The sequence below is a fragment of the Triticum aestivum genome, chromosome 5A (assembly GCF_018294505.1).
Source record: "Triticum aestivum cultivar Chinese Spring chromosome 5A, IWGSC CS RefSeq v2.1, whole genome shotgun sequence".
Taxonomy (NCBI): Eukaryota; Viridiplantae; Streptophyta; class Magnoliopsida; order Poales; family Poaceae; genus Triticum; species Triticum aestivum.
The window spans coordinates 152,394,457-152,421,239 of NC_057806.1; the positions used below are offsets into that span (position 1 = coordinate 152,394,457).

Genomic DNA, 26,783 nt, shown 5'->3' on the forward strand with positions numbered 1-26,783 from the left:
TTCACCAACCTTGGGAACGCCATTCTTGACGACATACCATAGGTCGACATCAATGGCTTCAAGATGCATGCGCATCTTATTCTTCCAGTAGGGATATTCAGTTCCATCGAAGACTAGGCAAGCAGCGGAGACCTTAATTATCCCTGTAGTCGACATAGCTAAAACTCTAGGTGGTTAAACTGAATCACACAGAACAAGGGAGTACCTTGCTCTGGTACCAATTGAAAGTGCTAGTGATCGACTAGAGGGGGGGTGAATAGGCGATTTTTATGAAAGTCTTCAAAACATGGAAGTTTCGAAGACAAACGATAGAAATAAACCTATTACCATGCAGCGGAAGGTAGACTACACTAGGCAAACCATAGTCAAGTATTCAATGAAGTGAAAGCATAATGACTAATAGCAGCTAGGCAGTAAGATCAGGTAGGAAGATATTGTGAAGCCAATCAGAACAAGTAGTCACTTAGTGAAGACAAAAGATAATGCAATCATACAATGACTTCACAAGGACCAACAGTAAGCAAAGGGAAGGGAAGGATGAAACCAGTGACTCGTTGAAGACAATGATTTGTTGGACCAGTTCCAGTTGCTGTGACAACTGTACGTCTGGTTGGTGAGGCTGAGATTCAACTCAGAAGACCTCGTCTTCACCTTATTCCCCTTGAGCTAAGGACACCCAGTCCTCGCCCAATCACTCTGGTAAGTCTTCAAGGTAGACTTCCAAACCTTCACAGACTTCGTTCACCGGCGATCCACAATGACTCTTGGATGCTCAGAACGCGACGCCTAACCGGCTGGAGGATTCACAGTCCTCAAGTGTAATAAGTCTTCAGATCACACAGACAGGAAGACTTAAGTGATGCCTAACACTCTTTGACAACATTGCTTCCTGATGTTAAATTCCTGATTTGATGTAAATTTCTCTAAGTCTGAAACCTGTTATCATTTGCACTTTTGTCATGCTTGTTTGAACCTGTTAATGAGTGAATTAGCCGTAGCTCAGTCTTCATCTTTTGTCAAGCATCTTGAGTGGATCCCTGCCATGTATTTTGTTGTCATATTGGAGTGATGTAGCATGTTGTTCTTGATGCATTTAGATGGTCTCGTGCTGTTAATCGCAGCCCGGTGCCATATTTGTTTTGCTTGTCATTTCCAAACCGTGCATCCGATTCCGGTGATCTTTATATCGATTTCGACCGAAATCAACTCCTCTTTCCAGTGGCACTCTTGGATTTCCAAGTTGAGGCCAGGTTCAATCATTCCTTTTCAAATATTGCATATGCATCACATATCGCATCCCGCATATCATACCATGTTTGCATCATGTTGTTTGTGCATGGCACGTGGTTGATTGTGTTCCTTTTGCTTGTTGTTCTTGCTTTGGGTAGAGCCGGGAGACGAGTACATGATCGAGGAGCCCATTGACTACGCTTACGAGTATCAAGTCAACTCAGAGAACTTTGCAGGCAAGATGACCATACCCTCGAAATCACTTCTATCTTTGCTTGCTAGATGCTCGCTCTTTTGATATGCCTATGCTACGATACCTACCACTTGCTTATCATGCCTCCCATATTGCCATGTCAAACCTCTAACCCACCATGTCCTAGCAAACTTTTGTTTGGCTATGTTACTGCTTTGCTTAGCCACTCTTATAGCGTTGCTAGTTGCAGGTGAAGATTGGAGATCGTTCCTTGTTGGAACTTATTTATTGTTGGAATATCACCATATTATATTGTCTATTTTAATGCGCCTATATACTTGGTAAAGGGTGGAAGGCTCGGCCTTATGCCTGGTGTTTTGTTCCACTCTTGCCGCCCTAGTTTCCGTCATATCGGTGTTATGTTCCCGGATTTTGCGTTCCTTGCACGGTTGGGTTATAATGGGAACCCCTTGACAATTCGCCTTGAATAAAACTCCTCCAGCAATGCCCAACATTGATTTTACCATTCTCCACCTAGCCTCTTTTTCCCTTGGGTTTCCGGAGCCCGAGGGTCATCTTTATTAAACCCCCGGGCCAATGCTCCTCTGAGTGTTGGTCCAAACTAGAGCCCCTTGCAGCGCCACCTCGGGGAAACTCGAGAGATGGTTTTAGTTGTACGGATTGCTTATCCGGTGTGCCCTGAGAACGAGATATGTGCAGCTCCTATCGGGATTTGTCAGCACATTCGGGTGGTGTTGCTGGACTTGTCGAGATGTCTTGTAACCGGGATGCCGAGTCTGATCGGATTGTCTTAGGAGAAGGAATATCCTTTGTTGATCGTGAGAGCTTGTGATGGGCTAAGTTGGGACTCCCCTGCAGGGATTTGATCTTTCGAAAGCCGTGCCCGCGGTTATGGGCAGATGGGAATTTGTTAATGTCCGGTTGTAGAAAACCTGAAACTTAACTTAATTAAAATGCATCAACCGCGTGTGTAACCGTGATGGTCTCTTCTAGGAGGAGTCCGGGAAGTGAACACGGTGTTGGAGTCATGCTTGATCGTAGGTTGTTCTAGGATCACTTCTTGATCATAGTTCATCGACCATGCCTTTTCCTTCTCTTCTCGCTCTCATTTGCGTATGTTAGCCACCATATATGCTAGTCGCTTGCTGCAGCTCCACATCATACCTTTACCCTTCCTATAAGCTTAAATAGTCTTGATCGCGAGGGTGTGAGATTGCTGAGTCCCCGTGACTCACAGATTACTTCCAAAACCAGATGCAGGGACCGATGATACCATTCCAGGTGATTCGGCAGAGCTTAAGTGGGAGTTCGATGAGGACTCGGGACGATACTACGTGTCTTTCCCAGATGATCAGTAGTGGTGCCCAGTTGGTGCGATCGGGGACTATGTTGCATTTGGGGTTTATCTTCATTTTGGTTCCGTAGTCGGACCTTGAGTGTATTTGGATGAATGTAATGTTATTTATGCTATTTGTGTGACGTGGCGAGTGTAAGCCAACTATGTATCTTTTCCCTTATTGTATTACATGGGTTGTTGTGAAGATTATCTCACTTGCGACATTGCTTTCAATGCGGTTATGCCTCTAAGTCGTGCTTAGACACGTGGGAGATATAGCCGCATCGAGGGCGTTATAAGTTGGTAATCAGAGCCTTCCCCGACCTTAGGAGCCCCCTGCTTGATCGAATCGTTGGCGTTGTTGAGTCTAGAAAAATGTTTTGAGTCATTTAGGATTATATATATATCGGAGAGTAGGACTTCTTTTACTCCTCAGTCCCTTCGTCGCTCTGGTGAGGCATCATGACATAGAGTTTTGACTCTTCTCTTCTCAAATTTCACTAAAAAATTAGGATCACGCGGGTATCTTGGAATCGTTTTGATGGTTTTGTGACGAGAACATTGTTCTTGGTGCCTCCTGATATTTAGGGGTTGTAGCAGTGTCCCGGGGAGTTGAGCTCCGAGGTGTTGTCATCACAATTTTATCATTGCAATTCTAGAATACCTGAGTTTCGCTGACATCGAAAATATCTTTTATGCAGTTGTGGTGAGATAACCTCGACGCCACCCAATACTAGGGCGGGAGTTCGGGAGTATCGCCATAACTCGTATAACGGATGCTTTTCGAAGGTTGAGGTAAATGATTTCCGAAGGTTTCTTGGTTATGTGTTGAAGGATGGATACAGCTGGATGTAGGATTTGCTAGCTTTGGGTGAGATATTATGCTTCCCCTGTATCCCCAACACCTGATAGCATAACCGTAAAGGTTCGGGGGTTTCATAGGTGGGAATTCTTGTAGCTCTAGTAATTCTTCCGCGGATATTTGGTTTGTGATTGGGTAATCCTCACCAAGTATTTGTTCTTGCCCGTACCTTGTTGTTTTATTCTTCTACATCTATCTAAGTGGCTTCTCAATTTATGGAAATGTGACCATTTCAATTGGAATGCATTCGTTCATTTTGTTCGGATGTTAAGACTATATGTTGCAATTTCGATCCATTTGATTCAGCTTAAATATTTATCTGTCAAGATGCTAATGGATGTCACCCTCTTCAGGATGGCTCCTCCAACGTGCACGACTCCGAATCCTGATCCGTCACCACCACCTCCACCTCTGGAGGCATGGCAAGCTATGATGGTCGCTACCAATGCAAACACGCAGATGCTTTTGCAAATCTTGCAAGAGCGCAACCAAGTGAATCATGGCCATGGCAACAATCAGAATCAGTTTGCTACACTTAACCAGTTCCTCGCTAATCAGCCAAAGACCTTCAGCAACTGTGTTGAGGCAACAGATGCTGATGATTTGCTCGTGGATATCTGCAAGCATTTCGAGTGCAGCAACGTCAGACCTGAGAACTTTGTCAAGTTTGCCTCCTTCCAACTCAAAGACCAAGGTGCAGAATGGTTTCAGCAATACAAAGATTCCAGAGGAGGTCGTGTGACTACCTGGGATGAATTCCGTCAAGACTTCAAAGCTCATCACATTCCTCAGAGTGTTGTTGAGAGCAAGCGTGAGGAATTCTGCAACCTGAAGCAAGGCAGTTTGTCTGTTTACCAGTATAACATCATGTTTCAGAAGCTAGCTCGTTTCGCTAAGCAAGACGTCCCTCACGAGAAGAGCATGATTTATCAGTTCAGGGGTGGCCTCAGAGAAGATCTTCAACTAGCTCTCATCCTTTTTGAGCCCAAGAAGTACGATAAGTTTTACAACATGGCACTGAAACAAGAGGTTGCCCAACTGAAGTGCGATGCTTCCAAGAAGCGAGTCAGAGATGCGACTCCTTCTTCCTCAACTCAAGTGGCTACTAAGCAGCAAAAGTATTGGCTTCCTCCTCCTCCATTCCGTCAGCCTTATCAGCAGAAGAGCAAAGGTGGCAATGGATCTTCCCACCCACCCAACCCAGGCTTTCAGAACAAGACTTCGTCCCATGCTCCAAGATCAAGTGCTCCGTATCACCGTCCGCTCTCAGAGGTCACGTGCAACAAGTGTCAGCAGAAGGGTCACTATGCCAACAAATGCTTCAATCAGAGGCATCTTCCTCCTCCTCCTCCTGTGAGATCTGCCAGTACCGTGGTGGTCAAGCATAACCCTAAGTACGCCAAGGTCAACATGATGAATGCAGCTCAGGCATAGGACTCATCAGATGTCATCATGGGTAACCTTCCTGTTAACGATGCTGCAAAAGTTCTTTTTGACACTGGTGCATCGCATTGTTTCATCTCGAGACCTTTTGCATCTAAGCATGATCTGGTTACTCAAGTGTTGCTGAAACCTTTGGCTATTGTCTCTCCGGCCCGTCAAATGACTTCTCGAGTATTCATTCCAGGTGTTTCAATCACATTGGGTGACTATAAGTTCCTGTCTTCTCCTAATGTTCTTGGTGACTCGGATATCGATCTTATTCTTGGAATGGACTGGCTTTCTAAGCACAAGGCTCAGCTGGATTGTGCTGCCATGCAGATTCAATTGACTCATTCATCTGAGGATGTCATCGTCTTTGCCGCTCGTGATGATACCAACCGTCTGTTTTCTCTCAATGAGAAGGGCGAGCTAGATGCCATCTCACAGATTCCAGTCGTTTGCGAATATCAAGACGTCTTTCCAGAAGAGCTTCCAGGAATGCCTCCGCACCGGCCAGTTGAATTCGTCATCGATCTTGAGCCTGGCACGGAACCTGTTTGCAAACGTCCTTACAAGCTTGGACCTGAAGAGTTGAAGGAGCTGAAGAAACAACTCGATATTCAAGAGCGAATGGGTCTCATCCGACCAAGTTCTTCTCCATGGGGTTGTGGAGTTCTTTTCGTCAAGAAGAAGGATGGAATGGACTGACTATGTGTCGACTACCGTCCATTGAACAAGAAGACCATAAAGAACAAGTACCCACTTCCCAACATCAATGAGCTTTTCGAACAACTCAAACGTGCTCAAGTATTCTCCAAGCTTGATCTCCGTATGGGCTATCATCAGATTCGCATTCGTGAAGAAGATATCCCTAAGACAACGTTCAGAACAAGCTATGGTTCATATGAATACACTGTCATGTCTTTCGGCCTTGTCAACGCTCCTCCAACTTTCTCTCGCATGATGAACTTCATATTCAATGCTTAGACAAATGACTTCGTCTTGGTCTACCTCGATGACATTTTGGTCTTTTCCAAGAACAAGGAGGATCATGCCAAGCATTTGAGATTGGTGCTGGATAAGCTCAGAGAACATCAGTTCTACGTGAAGTTTTCAAAGTGCAAGTTTTGGCTCGATGAGGTTCTCTACCTGGGGCATATTATCTCTGCCAAGGGCATAGCGGTTAATCCTGAGAAGGTGTCTGCAATTGTGAATTGGGAACCATCTCAGAATGTGAAGCAACTCCGCAGCTTCCTTGGGCTCGCAAGCTATTGTTGAAGGTTCGTTGAGAACTTCTCTAAGATCGCGAAGCCTCTTTCCAACCATCTCGAGAAGCACGTGAAGTACGTTTGGTCTCCTGAATGTGACATCGCTTTCAACACCCTGAAAGAGAAGTTAGTCACTGCTCCAGTTCTGACTCCTCCTGATGAATCCAAACCGTTGGAGGTCTTCTGTGATGCTTCCCTTCAAGGTCTTGGTGCAGTGTTGATGCAAGAGAAGAAAGTTGTGGCCTATACCTCACGCCAGTTGAAGCCCAACGAAAAGAACTACCCCACTCATGACCTCGAGTTGGCGGCAGTTGTCCATGCTCTTTTAACTTGGAGACATCTCTTATTGGGAAGAAAAGTGGACATCTTCACTGATCATAAGAGTCTCAAGTACATCTTCACTCAGCAAATCTCAACCTCAGGCAGACTCGTTGGGTCGAAATGATTCAAGAGTATAATCTGAGTATCGAATATACTCCAGGCAAGGCCAATGTAATTGCTGACGCATTGAGCAGGAAGGCTTACTGCAACAGTCTGATTATCAAGCCTTACCAACCAGAGCTTTGTGAAGCTTTCCGCAAACTCAACCTTCAAGTTGTTCCTCAAGGTTTCCTCGCCAACCTCCAAGTCTCTCCTACTTTGGAAGATCAGATTCGCGAGGCTCAACTTCTTGATGCTATGGTGAAGAAGGTGAAGATTGGGATTGCCAAGAGTCAACCCAAGTACAAGTGTTATCGTCTTGATGACAAGGATACTCTATTCTTCGAGGATCGCATTGTTGTGCCTAAAGGTGATCTTCGTAAAGTCATTATGAACGAGGCTCACAATTCACTCCTCTCTATTCACCCTGGAAGTACAAAGATGTACCAGGACCTCAAGCAGTCGTATTAGTGGACTCGAATGAAGCGTGAGATTGCTCAGTTCGTGAATGAATGTGATGTCTGCAGAAGAGTGAAAGCAGAACACCAACGACCAGCTGGTCTCCTCCAACCTCTTGCCATTCCAGAATGGAAGTTTGACCACATTGAGATGGACTTCATGACTGGATTTCCAAAGTCCAAGCATGGCAATGATGCTATCTTCGTTGTCATCGACAAGCTCACTAAAGTGACTCATTTCCTTCCTATCAAAGAATCTATCACAACAACTTAGTTGGCAAAGCTATATACCTCCAGGATTTTCTCCCTGCACGGCATTCCGTAGTTGATATCTTTATATCATGGCAGCATCTTCACCTCTAAGTTTTGGGATTCTTTTCAGAAGGCCATGGGCACCAACATTCGCTTCAGCACATCTTTTCATCCTCAAACTAGTGGCCAAGTCGAGTGAGTCAATCAAATTCTTGAAGATATGCTCAGGGCTTGCGTCATCTATTTTGATATGAAGTGGGAAGATTGCCTTCCATATGCCGAGTTCTCCTACAACAACAGCTTCCAAGCGAGTTCAGGCAAGGCCCCATTTGAGATTCTCTATGGCAGGAAGTGTCGTACTCCTCTTAACTAGTCAGAGACTGGTGAACGTCAACTTCTTGGAAATGACTTGATCACAGAGGCAGAAGAAATGTGCAAAGTCATTCGTGATAATCTCAAAGCCGCGCAATCGCGCCAGAAGAGTTACTATGATAGCAAGCACCATGACTTGGCTTTCGAGATCGAAGACCATGTCTACCTCCGCGTCTCTCCAATGAAAGGTACTCGTCGCTTCGGTATCAAAGGGAAGCTTGCCCCTAGATACGTGGGTCCTTTCAAGATCATCAGCAAAAGGGGCGATATCGCCTATCAACTTGAGCTTCCCTCCAACTTTGCAAACGTGCACGACGTGTTTCACGTGTCTCAACTCCGCAAGTGCTTCAAGACTCCTGACCACACCGTCAACTTCGAAGACATTGATCTCCAAGAAGACCTGTCTTATCATGAGCACCCCGTTGCTATTCTTGAAGAAACTAAGCGCAAGACTCGCAACAAGTCTATAAAATTCCTCAAAGTCAAGTGGTCACATCATTCCGACTGTGAAGCCACCTGGGAACGCAAGGATCACCTCCTTCTGAGTACCCGGAGTTTTTCCAGTCCTAGATCTCGGGACAAGATCCTTTCGTAGTGGTGGAGTGTTGTAACACCCCGGATGTAACCTACCTTATCTGTATTCCAACTCTTGCCTTTTCCGGCCTAAGTTATTATATTTCCTCGTGTTGGGTTTTTGTCTCCGTGTGTTTTTGTCTTTGTCATGCATCTCATATCATGTCATCATGTGCATTGCATTTGCATACGTGTTCGTCTCATGCATCCGAGCATTTTCCCCGTTGTTCGTTTTGCATTCCGGCGCTCCTATGTCCTCCGGTGTCCCTTTCTACATCTTTTCGTGTGCGGGTGTTAAACGTTTTCGGATTGGACCGAGACTTGTCATGCGGCCTTGGTTTACTACCGGTAGACCGCCTGTCAAGTTTCGTACCATTTGGACTTCGTTTGATACTCCAACGCTTAACCGAGGGACCGAAAAGGCCTTGTGTGTGTTGCAGCTCAACACCCTTCCAAAGTGGCCCAAAACCCACCTAAAACTCCTCCATCACCTACGTCGTTCGATCACGATCGCGTGGCCGAAAACTGCACCTCATTTGGAGCTTCCTAGCTCCCTCTACCTCTATAAATAGCCCCCCCCATTCCAAATCACGGGTCTTCTCCCTCGAAACCCTAGAAAATCTACCCCGCCGCCGCCGTACATGTCCAGCACCGGCCGAACACATCGCCGCCGCCAATAGGAGGCTGCCACCTGTCCCGCGCCGGGCCTCCCTCCACCGCCGGCCCGCGAGGCCCAGGGCGGGCCCTCCTCCACCGCCGCCCGGGCCTAGCCGCCCCAGCGCGCCCCGCCGCCTGGCTCATCGCCCGCGCCGCCCTACTGCCCGCCAGCCGCCCAGTTTGCCGGCGATGACCACCGCCTGCTCGCCGGTGCCGACCACTGCGGCGCCCCGTTCCGGCTTCCGCGCGCCGACGCCGCGCCTCCTCGTTGCCCGAGCCAGCGCCCCTCCACTCCGATCGGCGACCTCTCCGGCCACCTCTCCTTCGGCCAACTCCGGTGTCAAGTCAGACTCCGGCCGCCGTCGTCTACAGTTTCGGTGAACCTCGTAGATCGCGCGATCCAGATCTGGGATTTGAACCTCGGTTGACTTTCTCCCCGAACCCTAGAATTTTTGCATACTTTGACGCATCATAACTCATCAACCGTTGCTCCGATTCATGTGTGTAGCATATCAAAATGTTCGTCTCGACGAGTACTTCATTTCATCTCATTGCATCATTTTCATTTGAGCTCATCTTGATTCCCGAAATGCTGTTGGAAGAGGGCTATGTGATGATAGTTTCAGATCTGTTTCAGCAAATGCACTTTTGTCATTTTTGCCATGATTAATGTGTGCATGCTATGATCCTGAGCTCTACATGTGTTTTGAAGTATACCATGCCATTTTTACAGGGGTGTATGCCATGTATTTTTGTGATCTTCATGGTGACTAGCACAAGCATGCAAAGTAGCTTACTCAATGTTGCTGATTTCAGGGACTTAGAAATATTCTAAGTCCTTGCCCTGTCCTTATTTTTATGCCATCTGTTCATGTTGTTTCCTGGTGATCCGTGCCTCTTTTGAGCATGATCAGTAAGGATGTTTTGTAGATATTGTGGTGATCTATCCATCTATGTCTTTGTTTGCATTTATGGAGCACCCTAGCTTAAGTAAACCGAGCTCTACTTTTGCTATAAAATGTTCCTGGCAAATTGTTAACATGTTTAGCAATTTTGCCGAGCTTGGTGTAATTGATCCGTGCATGCTATGATGTTGTTCTTGCCATGTCTGCTTGCTGGGTGTATGCTTAGTTTGTCATGCTATGCCTCGTAGTGAGTGCATCGAGCTCGTAAAGATGCCTACTTGATATCTGTTTTTGCCATGTTCCAGTTTTTCACCAAGTCTGAATCTGTTTATGGTTTTGCTATGTTCACGTGGTTGCAATTGTATTTTGTGATCCCTTTTGGCTTATGGTCAGTAAGGGACTTTTGTTGTATGCTTTGAGTAGCTTCATGCCATGTATTGCTTTGCCATGATATGTTCCTGTAGCATGTAGTTATTATGCTCTAAACATTGCTTCCTGATGTTAAATTCCTGACTTGATGTAAATTTCTCTAAGTCTGAAACCTGTTATCATTTGCACATTTGCCATGCTTGTTTGAACCTGTTAATGAGTGAATTAGCCGTATCTCAATGTTCATCTTTTGTCAAGCATCTTGAGTGGACCCCTTCCATGTATTTTGTTGTCATGTTGGAGTGTTGTAGCATGTTGTTCGTGATGCATTTAGATGGTCTCGTGCAGTTAATCGTAGCATGGTGCCATATTTGTTTTGCTTTTCATTTCCAAACCGTGCATCCGATTCCGGTGATCTCTATATCGATTTCGACCGAAATCAACTCCTCTTTCCAGTGGCACTCTTGGATTTCCAAGTTGAGGCCAGGATCAATCATTCCTTTTCAAATCTTGCATATGCATCACATATCGCATCCCGCATATCATACCATGTTTGCATCATGTTGTTTGTGCATCGCACGTGGTTGATTGTGTTCCTTTTGCTTGTTGTTCTTGCTTTGGGTAGAGCCGGGAGACGAGTACGTGATCGAGGAGCCCGTTGAGTACGCTTACAAGGATCAAGTCAACTCAGAGAACTTTGCAGGCAAGATGACCAACCCTCGAAATCACTTCTATCTTTGCTTGCTAGATGCTCGCTCTTTTGCTATGCCAATGCTACGATACCTACCACTTGCTTATCATGCATCCCATATTTCCATGTCAAACCTCTAACTCACCATGTCCTAGCAAACCGTTGTTTGGCTATGTTACCGCTTTGCTCAGCCCCTCTTATAGCGTTGCTAGTTGCAGGTGAAGATTGGAGATCATTCCTTGTTGGAACTTGTTTATTGTTGGAATATCACCATATTATATTGTCTATTTTAATGCACCTATATACTTGGTAAAGGGTGGAAGGCTCGGCCTTATGCCTGGTGTTTTGTTCCACTCTTGCCGCCCTAGTTTCCGTCATATCGGTGTTATGTTCCCGGATTTTGCGTTCCTTACACGGTTGGGTTATAATGGGAACCCCTTGACAGTTCACCTTGAATAAAACTCCTCCTGCAATGCCCAACATTGGCTTTACCATTTGCCACCTAGCCTCTTTTTCCCTTGGGTTTCCGGAGCTCGAGGGTCATCTTTATTAAACCCCCGGGCCAGTGCTCCTATGAGTGTTGGTCCAAACTAGAGCTCCTTGCAGCACCACCTCGGGGAAACTCGAGGGCTGGTTTTAGTTGTACGGATTGCTTATCCGGTGTGCCCTGAGAATGAGATATGTGCAGCTCCTATCGGGATTTGTTGGCACATTCGGGTGGTGTTGCTGGACTTGTTTTACCATTGTCGAGATGTCTTGTAACCGGGATGCCGAGTCTGATCGGATTGTCTTGGGAGAAGGAATATCCTTCGTTGACCGTGAGAGCTTGTGATGGGCTAAGTTGGGACTCCCCTGCAGGGATTTGATCCTTCGAAAGTCGTGCCCGCGGTTATGGGCAGATGGGAATTTGTTAATGTCCAGTTGTAGAAAACCTGAAACTTAACTTAATTAAAATGCATCAACCGTGTGTGTAACCGTGATGGTCTCTTCTCGTCGGAGTCCGGGAAGTGAACACGGTGTTGGAGTCATGCTTGATCGTAGGCTGTTCTAGGATCACTTCTTAATCATAGTTCATCGACCATGCCTTTGCCTTCTCGCTCTCATTTGCGTATGTTAGCCACCATATATGCTAGTCGCTTGCTACAGCTCCACATCATACCTTTACCCTTCCTATAAGCTTAAATAGTCTTGATCGCGAGGGTGTGAGATTGCTGAGTCCCCGTGACTCATAGATTACTTCCAAAACCAGATGCAGGGACCGATGATACCATTCCAGGTGATTCGACAAAGCTCAAGTGGGAGTTCGATGATGACTCAGGATGATACTACGTGTCTTTCCTGGATGTCCTACGTATAGTAGATGGTAAAAAATACCGTCCTACATGTGGCATGCGCCCCTGCGTGATAAGGCATGCTTCCTATCAGGTTAGTGATCGTGACAACACAAGACGTCTCTTTGACCAACAGGCAACCTCCAGCGACGAAACACTGGCAAGAGAGACCTACTGAAGTGTAATGATGGTCAAGGGTACTTGAGTCTCTAACGCAAATACGTGTAACATGCGATAAGCTTCCTAGTAGTGACCGACTTAGTCAAGGTAGCCACATGGGCTCTAGCACACCTATTTCATGTGTGTTCACACTAGCATAGACAACTAGTGTGGTGCCCCGAACACTATATAAGGGGGATAATTGTTCTCGCATTCAGATAAAAACAACACTCGAAGGAGTAGGAAAATGAATGCTCGGGCTAATAGGATTACCCACATACTAAGCCCTGAACATTTCCAAAGCTCTCTCGCATACCCCAAGCTCACCCGAGCATATGTAAACACCACCATATCATACATACCAACCAACCAAGAATAGGAGAAGGGTATTACACCACAGTGTGGCATGAATATGCATAAATCCTTTTGTCTTGTGGTCTTTTGTAGCTAGAGGAGGACTAAGTGTGTTTTAGCCCCTAGCCGATAAAAAATACAAGGTATCCTTGATCCTTGATGTCCTAAGCTAATTCTCCGACACCCATCGCTCTTCAAAGTTGAAATAGATAGCAATAAAGGAGCGACACGAATCTAGGAGACGATGGACCCGACATGAAGATTCATGCCACATCACCATCCATACTTCACGCTCTCTCCCAATGGGTACACCACGCGGCGATGAAATACGATCAACCAAACAAACACAAGGGAGTAGTTGCTTCATCGAGCCAGACCAACATAGAATAAGCTGCCAAGCGACTTCAAGGAAGGCAAATGACTTGGGTAACGTGAACATAGCTTCATTAGGAATGCCGGCAAGGGGCTTGTCGAGGGAAGTTGATTTGTTGTATTCCCATGCCTGTATACTAATTTCTGGGTTGTATTTGTTGTATATATGTCGTACTTGTTGGAAATATGCCCTAGAGGCAATAATAAAAGTATTATTATATTCCAATGTTCATGATAAATGTCTTTTATTCATGCTATAACTGTATTATCCGGAAATCGTAATACACGTGTGAATACTTAGACCACAATATGTCCCTGGTGAGCCTCTAGTTGACCAGCTCGTTGTGATCAACAGATAGTCATTGTTTCCTGACTATGGACATTGGATGTCGTTGATAACGGGATCACATCATTAGGAGAATGATGTGATGGACAAGACCCAATCTTAAGCATAGCATAAAAGATCGTGTAGTTCGTTTTGCTAGAGCTTTGCCAGTGTCAAGTATCTCTTCCTTCGACCATGAGATCGTGTAACTCCCGGATACCGTAAGAGTGCCTTGGGTGTATCAAACATCACAACGTAACTGGGTGACTATAAAGGTGCATTACAGGTATCTCCGAAAGTAGCTGTTGGGTTGACACGGATCGAGACTGGGATTTGTCACTCCATATGACGGAGAGGTATCTCTGGGCCCACTCGGTAATGCATCATCATAATGAGCTCAATGTGACCAAGGTGTTGGACACGGGATCATGCATTACGGTACAAGTAAAGTGACTTGCCGGTAACGAGACTGAACAAGGTATTGGGATACCGACGATCGAGTCTCGGGCAAGTAACGTACCGATTGACAAAGGGAATTGCATACAGGGTTTGATCAAATCCTCGACGTAGTGGTTCATCCGATGAAAACATCGAGGAGCATGTGGGAGCCATCATGGGTATCCAGATCCCGCTGTTGGTTATTGACTGAGAGCGTCTCGGTCATGTCTGCATGTCTCCCGAACCCGTAGGGTCTACACACTTAAGGTTCGGTGACGCTAGGGTTATTAGGAAGACTAGTATGTGACTACCGAATGTTGTTCGGAGTCCCGGATGGGATCCTGGACGTCACGAGGAGATCCGGAATGGTCCGGAGGTAAAGATTTATATATGGGAAGTTGTCAAACGGACACCGGGAAGTTTCGGGGTCATACCGGTATTGTACCGGGGCCACCGGAAGGGTTCCGGGGGTCCACCGGGAGGGGCCACCCCTCCCGGGGGGCCACATGGGCTGCGTGCGGCAGGGAGCCAGCCCCTGGTGGGCTGGCCGCACCCCCCTCCCTTGGGCCCATGCGCCTAGGGTTGAGGGGGAACCCTAGAGGAGGCGCCCCCCTTGACTTGGGGGGGCAAGCCACCCTCTCCCCTCCCCCCTAGGCCGCCGCACCCCCCCCCCTAGATGGGTTCTAGGGGGCCGGCCCCCTTCTCCCTTCCCCCTATAAATAGAGGGGGTGAGGGGAGGGCAGCCGCACCACCCTCCAAGGCGCAGCCCTCCCCTCCCCAACACCTCTCCTCCTCCGTTGTGCGCTTGGCGAAGCCCTGTCGGAGTACTGCCTCTCCACCATCACCACGCCGTCGTGCTGCCGGTGGAGCTGTCTTCCTCAACCTCTCCTTCCCCCTTGCTGGATCAAGAAGGAGGAGACGTCTCCCGTCCCGTACGTGTGTTGAACGCGGAGGTGTTGTCCGTTCAGCACTTGGTCATCGGTGATTCGAATCACGTCGAGTACGACTACATCATCACCTTGCAAGCTTCCGCACGCGATCTACAAGTGGTATGTAGATGCAAACTCTCTCCCTTGACTCGTTGCTTAGATGAACTCATAGATGGATCTTGGTGAAACCGTAGGAAAAATTTTAATTTTCTGCAACGTTCCCCAACAGTGGCATCATGAGCTAGGTCTATGCGTAGTTCTCTTTGCACGAGTAGAACACAATTTTGTTGTGGGCGTGGATTTTGTCATCTTACTTGCCTCTACTAGTCTTTTCTTGCTCAACGGTATTGTGGGATGAAGCGGCCCGGACCAACCTTACACGTACGCTTACGTGAGACCGGTTCCACCGACTGACATGCACTAGTTGCATAAGGTGGCTGGCGGGTGTCTGTCTATCCCACCTTAGTTGGAGAGAAATCGATGAACAGGGCCCTTATGAAGGGTAAATAGAAGTTGACAAAATCACGTTGTGGTAATTCGTAGGTAAGAAAACGTTCTTGCTAGAACCCAATTGCAGCCACGTAAAAGATGCAACAACAATTAGAGGACGTCTAACTTGTTTTTGCAGCGATTGATCATGTGATGTGATATGGCCAGAAGTTGTGATGAATGATGAATTGTGATGTATGAGATCATGTTCTTTGTAATAGGATTCACGACTTGCATGTCGATGAGTATGACAACCGGCAGGAGCCATAGGAGTTGTCATTATTTTTTGTATGACCTGCGTGTCATTGAATAACGCCATGTAAACTACTTTACTTTATTGCTAAACGTTAGTCATAGAAGTAGAAGTAGTCGTTGGCGTGACAACTTCATGAAGACACGATGATGGAGATCATGATGATGGAGATCATGGTGTCAAGCCGGTGACAAGATGATCATGGAGCCCCGAAGATGAAGATCAATGGAGCTATATGATATTGGCCATATCATGTCACAACTATATAATTGCATGTGATGTTTATTATGTATTATGCATCTTGTTTACTTAGGACGACGGTAGTAAATAAGATGATCCCTTATAAAATTTCAAGAAGTGTTCTCCCCTAACTGTGCACCGTTGCTACAGTTCGTCGCTTCTAAGCACCACGTGATGATCGGGTGTGATGGATTCTTACGTTCACATACAACGGGTGTAAGACAGTTTTACACAGCGAAAACACTTAGGGTTAACTTGACGAGCCTAGCATGTGCAGACATGGCCTCGGAACACGGAGACCGAAAGGTCGAACACGAGTCGTATGGAAGATACGATCAACATGAGAATGTTCACCGACGATGACTAGTCCGTCTCACGTGATGATCGGACACGGCCTAGTCGACTCGGATCGTGTAACACTTAGATGACTAGAGGGATGTCTAATCTAAGTGGGAGTTCATAATTTGATTAGAACTTTATTATCATGAACTTAGTCTAAAAACCTTTGCAAATATGTCTTGTAGATCAATGGCCAACGCTAATGTCAACATGAACTTCAACGCGTTCCTAGAGAAAACCAAGCTGAAAGATGATGGCAGCAACTATACGGACTGGGTCCGGAACCTGAGGATCATCCTCATAGCTGCCAGGAAACAATATGTCCTAGAAGGACCGCTAGGTGACGCTCCCGTCCCAGAGAACCAAGACATTATGAATGCTTGGCAGTCTCGTGCTGATGATTACTCACTCGTTCAGTGCGGCATGCTTTACAACTTAGAACCGGGGCTCCAAAAGCGTTTTGAGCACCACGGAGCATATGAGATGTTCGAAGAGCTGAAACTAGTTTTTCAAGCTCATGCCCGGGTCGAGAGATATGATGTCTCCGACAAGTTCTACAGTTGTAAGATGGAGGAAAACAGTTCTGTCAGTGAGCACATCCTGAAGATGTCTGGGTTGCACAACCGTATGACCCAGCTGAACATTAACCTCCCAGATGAGGCGGTCATTGACAGAATCCTCCAGTCGCTCCCACCAAGCTATAAGAGCTTTGTGATGAACTACAACATGCAGGGGATGGAAAAGACCATTCCTGAAGTGTTCTCGATGCTGAAGTCAGCAGAGGCTGAAATCAAGAAAGAACATCAAGTGTTGATGGTCAATAAGACCACTAAGTTCAAGAAGGGCAAGGGTAAGAAGAACTTCAAGAAGGACGACAAAGATGTTGCCGCGCCTGGTAAGCCAGTTACCGGGAAGAAGTCAAAGAATGGACCCAAGCCTGAGACTGAGTGCTTTTATTGCAAGGGTAAGGGTCACTGGAAGCGGAACTGCCCCAAATACTTAGCGGATAAGAAGGCCGGCAACACCAAAGGTATATTTGATATACATGTGATTGATGTGTACCTTACCAGTACTCGTAGTAACTCCTGGGTATTTGATACCGGTGTCATTGCTCATATTTGTAACTCACAGCAGGAGCTGCGGAATAAACAGAGACTGGCAAAGGACGAGGTGACGATGCGCGTCGGGAATGGTTCCAGAGTCGATGTGATCGCCGTCGGCACGCTGCCTCTACATTTACCTACGGGATTAGTTTTGAACCTTAATAATTGTTATTTAGTGCCAAGTTTGAGCATGAACATTGTATCTGGATCTCGTTTAATATGAGATGGCTACTCATTTAAGTCTGAGAATAATGGTTGTTCGATTTATATGAGAGGTATGTTTTATGGTCATGCTCCGATGGTCAATGGTTTATTCTTAATGAATCTCGAGCGTAATATTACACATGTTCATAGTGTAGATGCCAAAAGATTTAAAGTTGATAACGATAGTCCCACATACTTGTGGCACTGCCGCCTTGGTCACATTGGTGTCAAGCGCATGAAGAAGCTCCATGCCGATGGACTTTTAGAGTCTCTTGATTATGAATCGTTTGACACGTGCGAACCATGCCTCTTGGGCAAAATGACCAAGACTCCGTTCTCCGGAACAATGGAGCGAGCAACCAACTTGTTGGAAATCATACATACCGATGTGTGCGGTCCAATGAGCGTTGAGGCTCGCGGAGGATATCGTTATGTTCTCACTCTCACAGATGACTTGAGTAGATATGGGTATGTCTACTTAATGAAACACAAGTCTGAGACCTTTGAAAAGTTCAAGGAATTTCAGAATGAGGTAGAGAATCAACGTGACCGAAAGATAAAATTCTGACGATCAGATCGTGGAGGAGAATACTTAAGTCACGAATTTGGTACACACTTAAGGAAATGTGGAATCGTTTCACAGCTCACGCCGCCTGGAACACCTCAGCGAAACGGTGTGTCCGAACGTCGTAATCGCACTCTATTGGATATGGTGCGGTCTATGATGTCTCTTACCGATTTACCGCTATCATTTTGGGGATACGCTCTAGAGACAGCTACATTCACTTTAAATAGGGCACCGTCTAAATCCGTTGAGACGACACCGTATGAATTATGGTTTGGAAAGAAACCTAAGCTGTCGTTTCTAAAAGTTTGGGGATGCGATGCTTATGTCAAGAAACTTCAACCTGAAAAGCTCGAACCCAAGTCGGAAAAATGCGTATTCATAGGATACCCTAAGGAAACTGTCGGGTATACCTTCTACTTAAGATCCAAAGGCAAGATCTTTGTTGCCAAGAACGGATGCTTTCTGGAAAAAGAGTTTCTCTCGAAAGAAGTAAGTGGGAGGAAAGTAGAACTCGATGAAGTACTACCTCTTGAGCAGGAAAGTGGCGCAGCGCAGGAAACCGTTCCTGTGATGCCCACACCAACTGAAGAGGAAAACAATGATGATGATCAAGGTACTTCGGATCAAGTTACTGCTGAACTTCGTAGGTCCACTAGGACACGTTCCGCACCAGAGTGGTACGGCAACCCTGTCCTGGAAATCATGTTGTTAGACAACAATGAACCTTCGAACTATGAAGAAGCGATGGCGGGCCCGGATTCCAACAAATGGCTTGAAGCCATGAAATCCGAGATAGAATCCATGTATGAAAACAAAGTATGGACTTTGACAGACTTGCCCGATGATCGGCGAGCGATAGAAAACAAATGGATCTTTAAGAAGAAGACGGACGCGGATGGTAATGTTACCATCTATAAGGCTCGACTTGTCGCTAAGGGTTATCGACAAGTTCAAGGGATTGACTACGACGAGACTTTCTCTCCCGTAGCGAAGCTAAAGTCCGTCCGAATCATGTTAGCAATTGCCGCATACTATGATTATGAGATATGGCAAATGGACGTCAAAACGGCATTCCTTAACGGGCATCTTAAGGAAGAACTGTATATGATGCAGCCGGAAGGTTTTGTCGATCCTCGGAACGCTAACAAAGTATGCAAGCTCCAGCGATCCATTTATGGACTGGTGCAAGCATCTCGGAGTTGGAACATTCGCTTTGATGAGATGATCAAAGCGTTTGGGTTTATGCAGACTTATGGAGAAGCCTGCGTTTACAAGAAAGTGAGTGGGAGCTCTGTAGCATTTCTCATATTATCTGTAGATGACATACTCTTGATGGGAAATAATATAGAATTTCTGGACAGCATTAAGGCCTACTTGAATAAGTGTTTTTCAATGAAGGACCTTGGAGAAGCTGCTTATATATTAGGCATCAAGATCTATAGAGATAGATCGAGACGCCTCATAGGTCTTTCACAAAGCACATACCTTGATAAGATTTTGAAGAGGTTCAAAATGGATCAGTCCAAGAAGGGGTTCTTGCCTATGTTACAAGGTGTGAGATTGAGCTCGGCTCAGTCACCGACCACGGCAAAAGATAAAGAAGAGATGAGTGTCATCCCCTATGCTTCAGCCATAGGATCTATTATGTATGCCATGCTGTGTACCAGACCCGATGTAAACCTTGCCGTAAGTTTGGTAGCATGATACCAGAGTAATCCCGGCAAGGAACACTGGACAGCGGTCAAGAATATCCTGAAGTACCTGAAAAGGACGAAGGACATGTTTCTCGTTTATGGAGGAGACGAAGAGCTCGTCGCAAAGGGTTACGTCGACGCTAGCTTCGACTCAGATCTGGATGACTCTAAGTCACAAACCGGATACGTGTATATGTTGAATGGTGGAGCAGTAAGCTGGTGCAGCTGCAAGCAGAGCGTCGTGGCGGGATCTACGTGTGAAGCAGAGTACATGGCAGCCTCGGAGGCAGCGCATGAAGCGATTTGGGTGAATGAGTTCATCATCGACCTAGGAGTCATACCCAATGCGTCGGGGCCGATCAAACTCTTCTGTGACAACACTGGAGCTATTGCCCTCGCCAAGGAGCCCAGGTTTCACAAGAAGACCAGGCACATCAAGCGTCGTTTCAACTCCATCCGTGAAAATGTTCAAGATGGAGACATAGAGATTTGCAAAGTGCACATGGATCTGAATGTCGCAGATCCGCTGACTAAACCTCTCTCGCGTGCAAAACATGATCAACACCAGAACTCTATGGGTGTTCGATTCATCACAATGTAACTAGATTGGTGACTCTAGTGCAAGTGGGAGACTGTTGGAAATATGCCCTAGAGGCAATAATAAAAGTATTATTATATTTCAATGTTCATGATAAATGTCTTTTATTCATGCTATAACTGTATTATCCGGAAATCGTAATACACGTGTGAATACTTAGACCACAATATGTCCCTGGTGAGCCTCTAGTTGACCAACTCGTTGTGATCAACAGATAGTCATTGTTTCCTGACTATGGACATTGGATGTCGTTGATAACGGGATCACATCATTAGGAGAATGATGTGATGGACAAGACCCAATCTTAAGCATAGCATAAAAGGTCGTGTAGTTCGTTTTGCTAGAGCTTTGCCAGTGTCAAGTATCTCTTCCTTCGACCATGAGATCGTGTAACTCCCGGATACCGTAAGAGTGCCTTGGGTGTATCAAACGTCACAACGTAACTGGGTGACTATAAAGGTGCATTACAGGTATCTCCGAAAGTAGCTGTTGGGTTGACACGGATCGAGACTGGGATTTGTCACTCCGTATGACGGAGAGGTATCTCTGGGCCCACTCGGTAATGCATCATCATAATGAGCTCAATGTGACCAAGGTGTTGGACACGGGATCATGCATTACGGTACGAGTAAAGTGACTTGCCGGTAACGAGACTGAACAAGGTATTGGGATACCGACGATCGAGTCTCGGGCAAGTAACGTACCGATTGACAAAGGGAATTGCATACAGGGTTTGATCGAATCCTCGACATAGTGGTTCATCCGATGACAACATCGAGGAGCATGTGGGAGCCATCATGGGTATCCAGATCCTGCTGTTGGTTATTGACTGAGAGCGTCTCGGTCATGTCTGCATGTCTCCCGAACCCGTAGGGTCTACACACTTAAGGTTCGGTGACGCTAGGGTTATTAGGAAGACTAGTATGTGACTACCGAATGTTGTTCGGAGTCCCGGATGGGATCCTGGACGTCACGAGGAGATCCGGAATGGTCCGGAGGTAAAGATTTATATATGGGAAGTTGTCAAACGGACACCGGGAAGTTTCGGGGTCATACCGGTATTGTACCGGGGCCACCGGAAGGGTTCCGGGGGTCCACCGGGAGGGGCCACCCCTCCCGGGGGGCCACATGGGCTGCGTGGGGCAGGGAGCCAGCCCCTGGTGGGCTGGCCGCACCCCCCTCCCTTGGGCCCATGCGCCTAGGGTTGAGGGGGAACCCTAGAGGGGGCGCCCCCCTTGACTTGGGGGGCAAGCCACCCTCTCCCCTCCCCCTAGGCCGCCGCACCCCCCCCTAGATGGGTTCTAGGGGGCCGGCCCCCTTCTCCCTTCCCCCTATAAATAGAGGGGTGAGGGGAGGGCAGCCGCACCACCCTCCAAGGCGCAGCCCTCCCCTCCCCAACACCTCTCCTCCTCCGTTGTGCGCTTGGCGAAGCCCTGTCGGAGTACTGCCTCTCCACCATCACCACGCCGTCGTGCTGCCGGTGGAGCTGTCTTCCTCAACCTCTCCTTCCCCCTTGCTGTATCAAGAAGGAGGAGACGTCTCCCGTCCCGTACGTGTGTTGAACGCGGAGGTGCTGTCCGTTCAGCACTTGGTCATCGGTGATTCGAATCACGTCGAGTACGACTACATCATCACCTTGCAAGCTTCCGCACGCGATCTACAAGTGGTATGTAGATGCAAACTCTCTCCCTTGACTCGTTGCTTAGATGAACTCATAGATGGATCTTGGTGAAACCGTAGGAAAAATTTTAATTTTCTGCAACGTTCCCAACAGTACTAGGGGGCCATGCCTGGGCGGTTGGTTCTTTGACGTGCCCACCCTTGGTTTTTCTTAAGAGCAATTGTGTGACTACCAAAGATGGGGGAGTCTAGGACTTGTCCGCCAAGAAGGCAAGATGGAGGATGGCATCCACTGACCAAGATCAATATATAAGGCCATTCCCTCAAGCAAAGAGGGGGCTTTCAACCCCTCCAAAAACCCTAGATTAGCTTGATTAGGTCATTCATGATCATGTCGTCCACACCCCCATCTTCAGCAACTTAATCCTCAACTTGCCAAACACGCCATTGTACACACCATTGCAAAATCCATTTGTGATATAATCTTCATATAAGGAGAAGTAAGGTTATTATTCGCTACACGCGAGCTCAAACCTGAGTAAAACTTGTGCCACATGTCCATCTGATAACATGAGGTGACGCCTCATTATCATACATCCACTGTATTGCAGTTAGGTACATAGTCATGACCTCAAATGTAAGTCCAATCTACTTAGCGACAAAAATGACATATACGACAAAAATATGTACCGGAACGAGAAAGACGTTACTAACTGAAAGTGCCTTATTTTTTGTTGGATATACATCTTTACTTTAGTTGATACTTGTCCATGGTGCTTCACTACATGTTGATAAAATGAGTGTAATATAATTTGTACCACTGTTTCAAAGCCGGTATCATGATAATGCCTAATTTTCAGTACTTTCCACATGTGATGGTTATAGGTTCTAAAACTCTTTGCAATAGCTATTTTCTAGCCGTTTATGCCCCCCCCCCCCCCCCGATTTAGTCCATTTTGTCCAAAGAGGAGATAAACCATCCCCAAGCTCGAGTCGGGGGCACTGCGTCCGGCCACACATTGCCGCCAGAGGGGAGGATGAGGGTTCGCCAATTCGGGTGGGGGGGGGGGGCTTTTCTTTTTGGCTGCCGCTCAAATTAGACACTCGCCGAGCTCGAGACTGCACACAGCGGGCAACTACAACATCGTTAGCGAGGGCTCGCCAGGGCCTCGCCGGAGGGGAAGAAGAAACTTGACTTGTTCAAATGCGAGTTAGGCGCGAAAGAAAACAATGCGGTTTAGGAGGAGGAAGAACACCAGCGGGCGCTGGATTGAAATCGGACGGTTGGGGTAGAGAGCAGATTTGACTGAAACGAAAATATAAACAACTCAGTAAGAGAACGACCGAGGAGCAGCCCGGCGGCGAGGCAGCGAAGCGCCCGAACCGATTCGAGTGACACTCCTCTTTTTTACCTCCCTCCCTCCCTCCCAAAGTCCAAACCCTAGCCGGCTAGACCTCGCGATCCAATCCACATCTAACCCACCCGTAGAGATTTCGGCGGCCGATGTCTCCGCTGTCGCCGCCGCGGTCTCCACGCCCCCTCTCCTACTAGCAGTCAGCCAGCAACCTCCCTCACAGCCTAAAAATCCACGCCGTAACGACGACTCGAGGGTCGGACGGCAGGCGGCCATGAGCAGCGCGTTCAGCGAGGAGATACTCGCCGACAAGCTCGCCAAGCTCAACAACACGCAGCAGTGCATCGAAAGTATCCTTGATTTGATTTTGTCGCCCAAATCGCTCGAGAGATCTGTTTGGTGATTCTGAAGTTTAGTGTCGAGTTGCAAATTTTCTGCGCTGAATATTCAACTTTCTGTAGAAAGAACGCCCTTTTTTCTTGATTTGTCCTCCTTAGTTCTTGCGCCCATGCTATGTCTGTGTATATCCACTAACTTATTCGAAAGGATATATCCTTGAATGGGAATAAGCACGAAGGGGGCGAGAAGGCATTTTGTGGCTTCTAAAAATTGCAAATTCTTGTGTCCGTTTTCTGCCCTTTTTTTGTTCTTACTTCACGGGAGCTCTCTGGATGTTACTGCTTATGGTAAAGCACTAGAGCCTACTTAAAAACGGTACTCTTTGACCTAATATCTTGATATGTTCAGGAATCAGGAGCATAAATTGGTAGTTTTGTCTGTCTTAATATTTCTTACCATGATCTTGTTGTTGCCTTGACTTTTCCCCTGTATTAGCGCTGTCGCATTGGTGCATTTACCATCGGAAGGATGCAGAGCTAATTGTCCAAACATGGGCCAAGCAGTTCCATAATTCTGGAAATGAACAAAAGGTCCCTTTCCTTTATCTGGCTAATGACATCCTACAGAACAGTAAGCGCAATGGCACCGAGTTTGTAGAAGAATTCTGGAAGGTCCTCCCAACAACACTTAAAGATGTAGCTGAAAAGGGTGACGACCGTGGGAAGAAGACGGTCTCTAGGCTGGTGAGTATATATCTGTACTTATAGTTGGTTAACTCTGGTTGCTATATGTTGTTAGAAGATAATCATAATGTGTTACTTTAAAACTGCACCATTGTGTTCTAGGTTGATATATGGCAAGAAAGGAGAGTTTTTGGTTCACGTGCTGGGGGCATCAAGGATGTGATGCTTGGAACTGCCCCCCTTCCTGTATTAGATATGACCAAAAAGCGCTCTCACAGTTCATCCATCAAGATTGTTAAAAGAGATTCACGTTCTGTAAAACTGGTAAGATTTTCTCCCTGTTTGCTACATTCTATATTTCACCGGTGGATTTTGGGTAGAAACTATTCAAGTTTTGTTGTTGTCTTTTCAGAGACTAGGCGTTGGAGGAACTGCAGAGAGAATTGTATCTGCGTTGCATACTGTTCTCAGTGAACAAGCAGATGAAGATGCTGACCTCGAAAACTGCAAGACATCTATGCGTCATGTTGGAAAGATGGAGAAGGATGTTGACAGTGCCTGTAACAAAGGTACTGTTTGTTAACAGGAGTTCTCCATCTTGGCCGTCTTAGCATGTTTTGTGATGTTATTCTCTCTTTCTCTCTGTAGCTGAGGATCCTCGTCGTGAGACTCTTTGCACAAAATTGAAGGATGAGGAGGCTACCATGAAAAAATGCATCGAAAAGCTCAAAGCAGTTGAAGAAAATAGAGCAGCTGTTGTGTCTGAATTGAAAGAGGCATTGCAGGAACAGGTCAGAATTACTGTTTTATCAGTAATATAGTAATGTATTTTAAGCTTTTTCATGTACATAGGTTGATACTTTGTCCATGGCTTCCAACTTCATCTTGGATCTGTGTAATCTTATTTTTAAGTTATTCAGGAATCGGAGCTGGAGAAGGTCCGCACTCAGTTGCAGGTAATGTTTCCCAAACCTTTGAAGGTTGATACTTGTAGCTTATCTGTAACATCTATGAATAATACCATTTTGATGTTTCTGTTGACAGTTGGCTGAAGCAATGGTAGAAGAAACGGCCAACATGCAACGGAGGCTCAACAATGAGCCAATCATTCCATCTTCCAAGCTAGCATCATCAGTAGAGCCAGGAAATTCACTCTCTAATGGGCAAGTAAAGGGCCAGCAGAAGACAGCTGCTGCTATCCTCGCGGACAAGATTGCATCATCATCAAACTCTCAGCAAATACTCCAATCTGCACTTTCCAAGTTTGCTGCTGAAAATTCATCTGAGATACGCTCAGATAAAAGGATGAAAGTCGAACAATCCTCACAGGTCCCAAGCGTTGCGAATGCTGCTGCCTTCGTACCAATGCCGTCAATGGTCACCACAGCAGCACAGCAGCCCCAGACAATCTTGGTACAGCAAACTCCTGTGCAAGGCCAAGCTTCTGCGCCACAGCCCCAATACAATATCTACCAGGCCCCTCCACAGCACTTTGTCCAGCAGCCTGGAGGTTTAATTATGGGCATGCCATACAGCATGAACACCATGAATCCACCCCCACCTCCACCACCGCCGCAGATGATGAACCTAGCAAGGGCGCAGACACAGCCTCAACCACCTACACAGCAGATGCTTCAGCAGCAAATGCAGATGAATGTTGCGCCCCCGATGCAGTTTACGCTTCAGCAGCCTGGTGCACCACCTTTCAGGCCTTTGCAGCCACCTCCAGGGATGCAATTTTTCCATCACCAATCTCAGTGACATTTTTGGTAGACTGTCCAGCTCCGTTAAACTGTGATAGTGTCCAGTTTAGTATACTGGTAGAGAGAAACTGACTGCTGTAGAAGATATACCATATGGTTGTTCATTCGTGAAGTTGTTGTACATGTAACTTGAGGGAGCAAAGTGCTGTGATATATGAGCCGGTTTCTTGGCTCAATTTTTTGAAGGTCGTAGGTTGATATTGGGGGTCGGAGCTAATAATTATGTGTAGTGCATCGATGAAAGAGATTGCACTGAGGGTTCCTTGTTGATACAGAGTTAATTGATTGGTGGACTTTTTTGTTTCGAAGAACATGCAGCAAGTTTCCATTTGTGTACTGATAAGAGAATTATTTTCTACTAATGAAATTTTGAAGCTGTTGAAAAAGGACTAGTCAGCTTTATGTGCAACTTGAAATACTTCCACTCCCAAAATTTAGCTCATTCTCATACTTCCTGTTCTTCAATGTAGTTTGAACATATTTTTTAGTTGTAAATGAGTAAAACTACACCAGACATCACTAAACTTGCAAGGGAGTGCAGTGAGATCCATGAACCTAAGAACTACATATTTACATCCATTAATTTGTATACATAGGT

At 46.4% G+C, this 26,783-nt stretch overlaps 1 protein-coding gene across 1 annotated transcript; it reads left to right on the top strand.

Moving 5' to 3' along the window:
• Positions 1 to 23,389: 23,389 nt before the first annotated feature.
• On the top strand, positions 23,390 to 26,496 carry LOC123102696 (regulation of nuclear pre-mRNA domain-containing protein 1A). The gene is made up of 7 exons (XM_044524120.1): positions 23,390 to 23,750; positions 24,235 to 24,482; positions 24,585 to 24,746; positions 24,835 to 24,991; positions 25,071 to 25,213; positions 25,343 to 25,378; positions 25,467 to 26,496. Exons 1-7 carry the CDS (start codon positions 23,675 to 23,677, stop codon positions 26,181 to 26,183), a joined length of 1,539 nt encoding a protein of 512 aa, XP_044380055.1. The 5' UTR covers positions 23,390 to 23,674; the 3' UTR covers positions 26,184 to 26,496.
• The last annotated feature ends 287 nt before the right edge of the window (positions 26,497 to 26,783 follow it).

Coding starts and splice junctions, on each gene's coding strand:
- LOC123102696 (XM_044524120.1), top strand. CDS start 23,675: ATGAGCAGCGCGTTCAGCGAGGAGATACTCGCCGACAAGCTCGCCAAG. Junction 23,751..24,234: donor CACGCAGCAGTGCATCGAAA/GTATCCTTGATT, acceptor CCCCTGTATTAG/CGCTGTCGCATTGGTGCATT. Junction 24,992..25,070: donor TGACAGTGCCTGTAACAAAG/GTACTGTTTGTT, acceptor TTCTCTCTGTAG/CTGAGGATCCTCGTCGTGAG.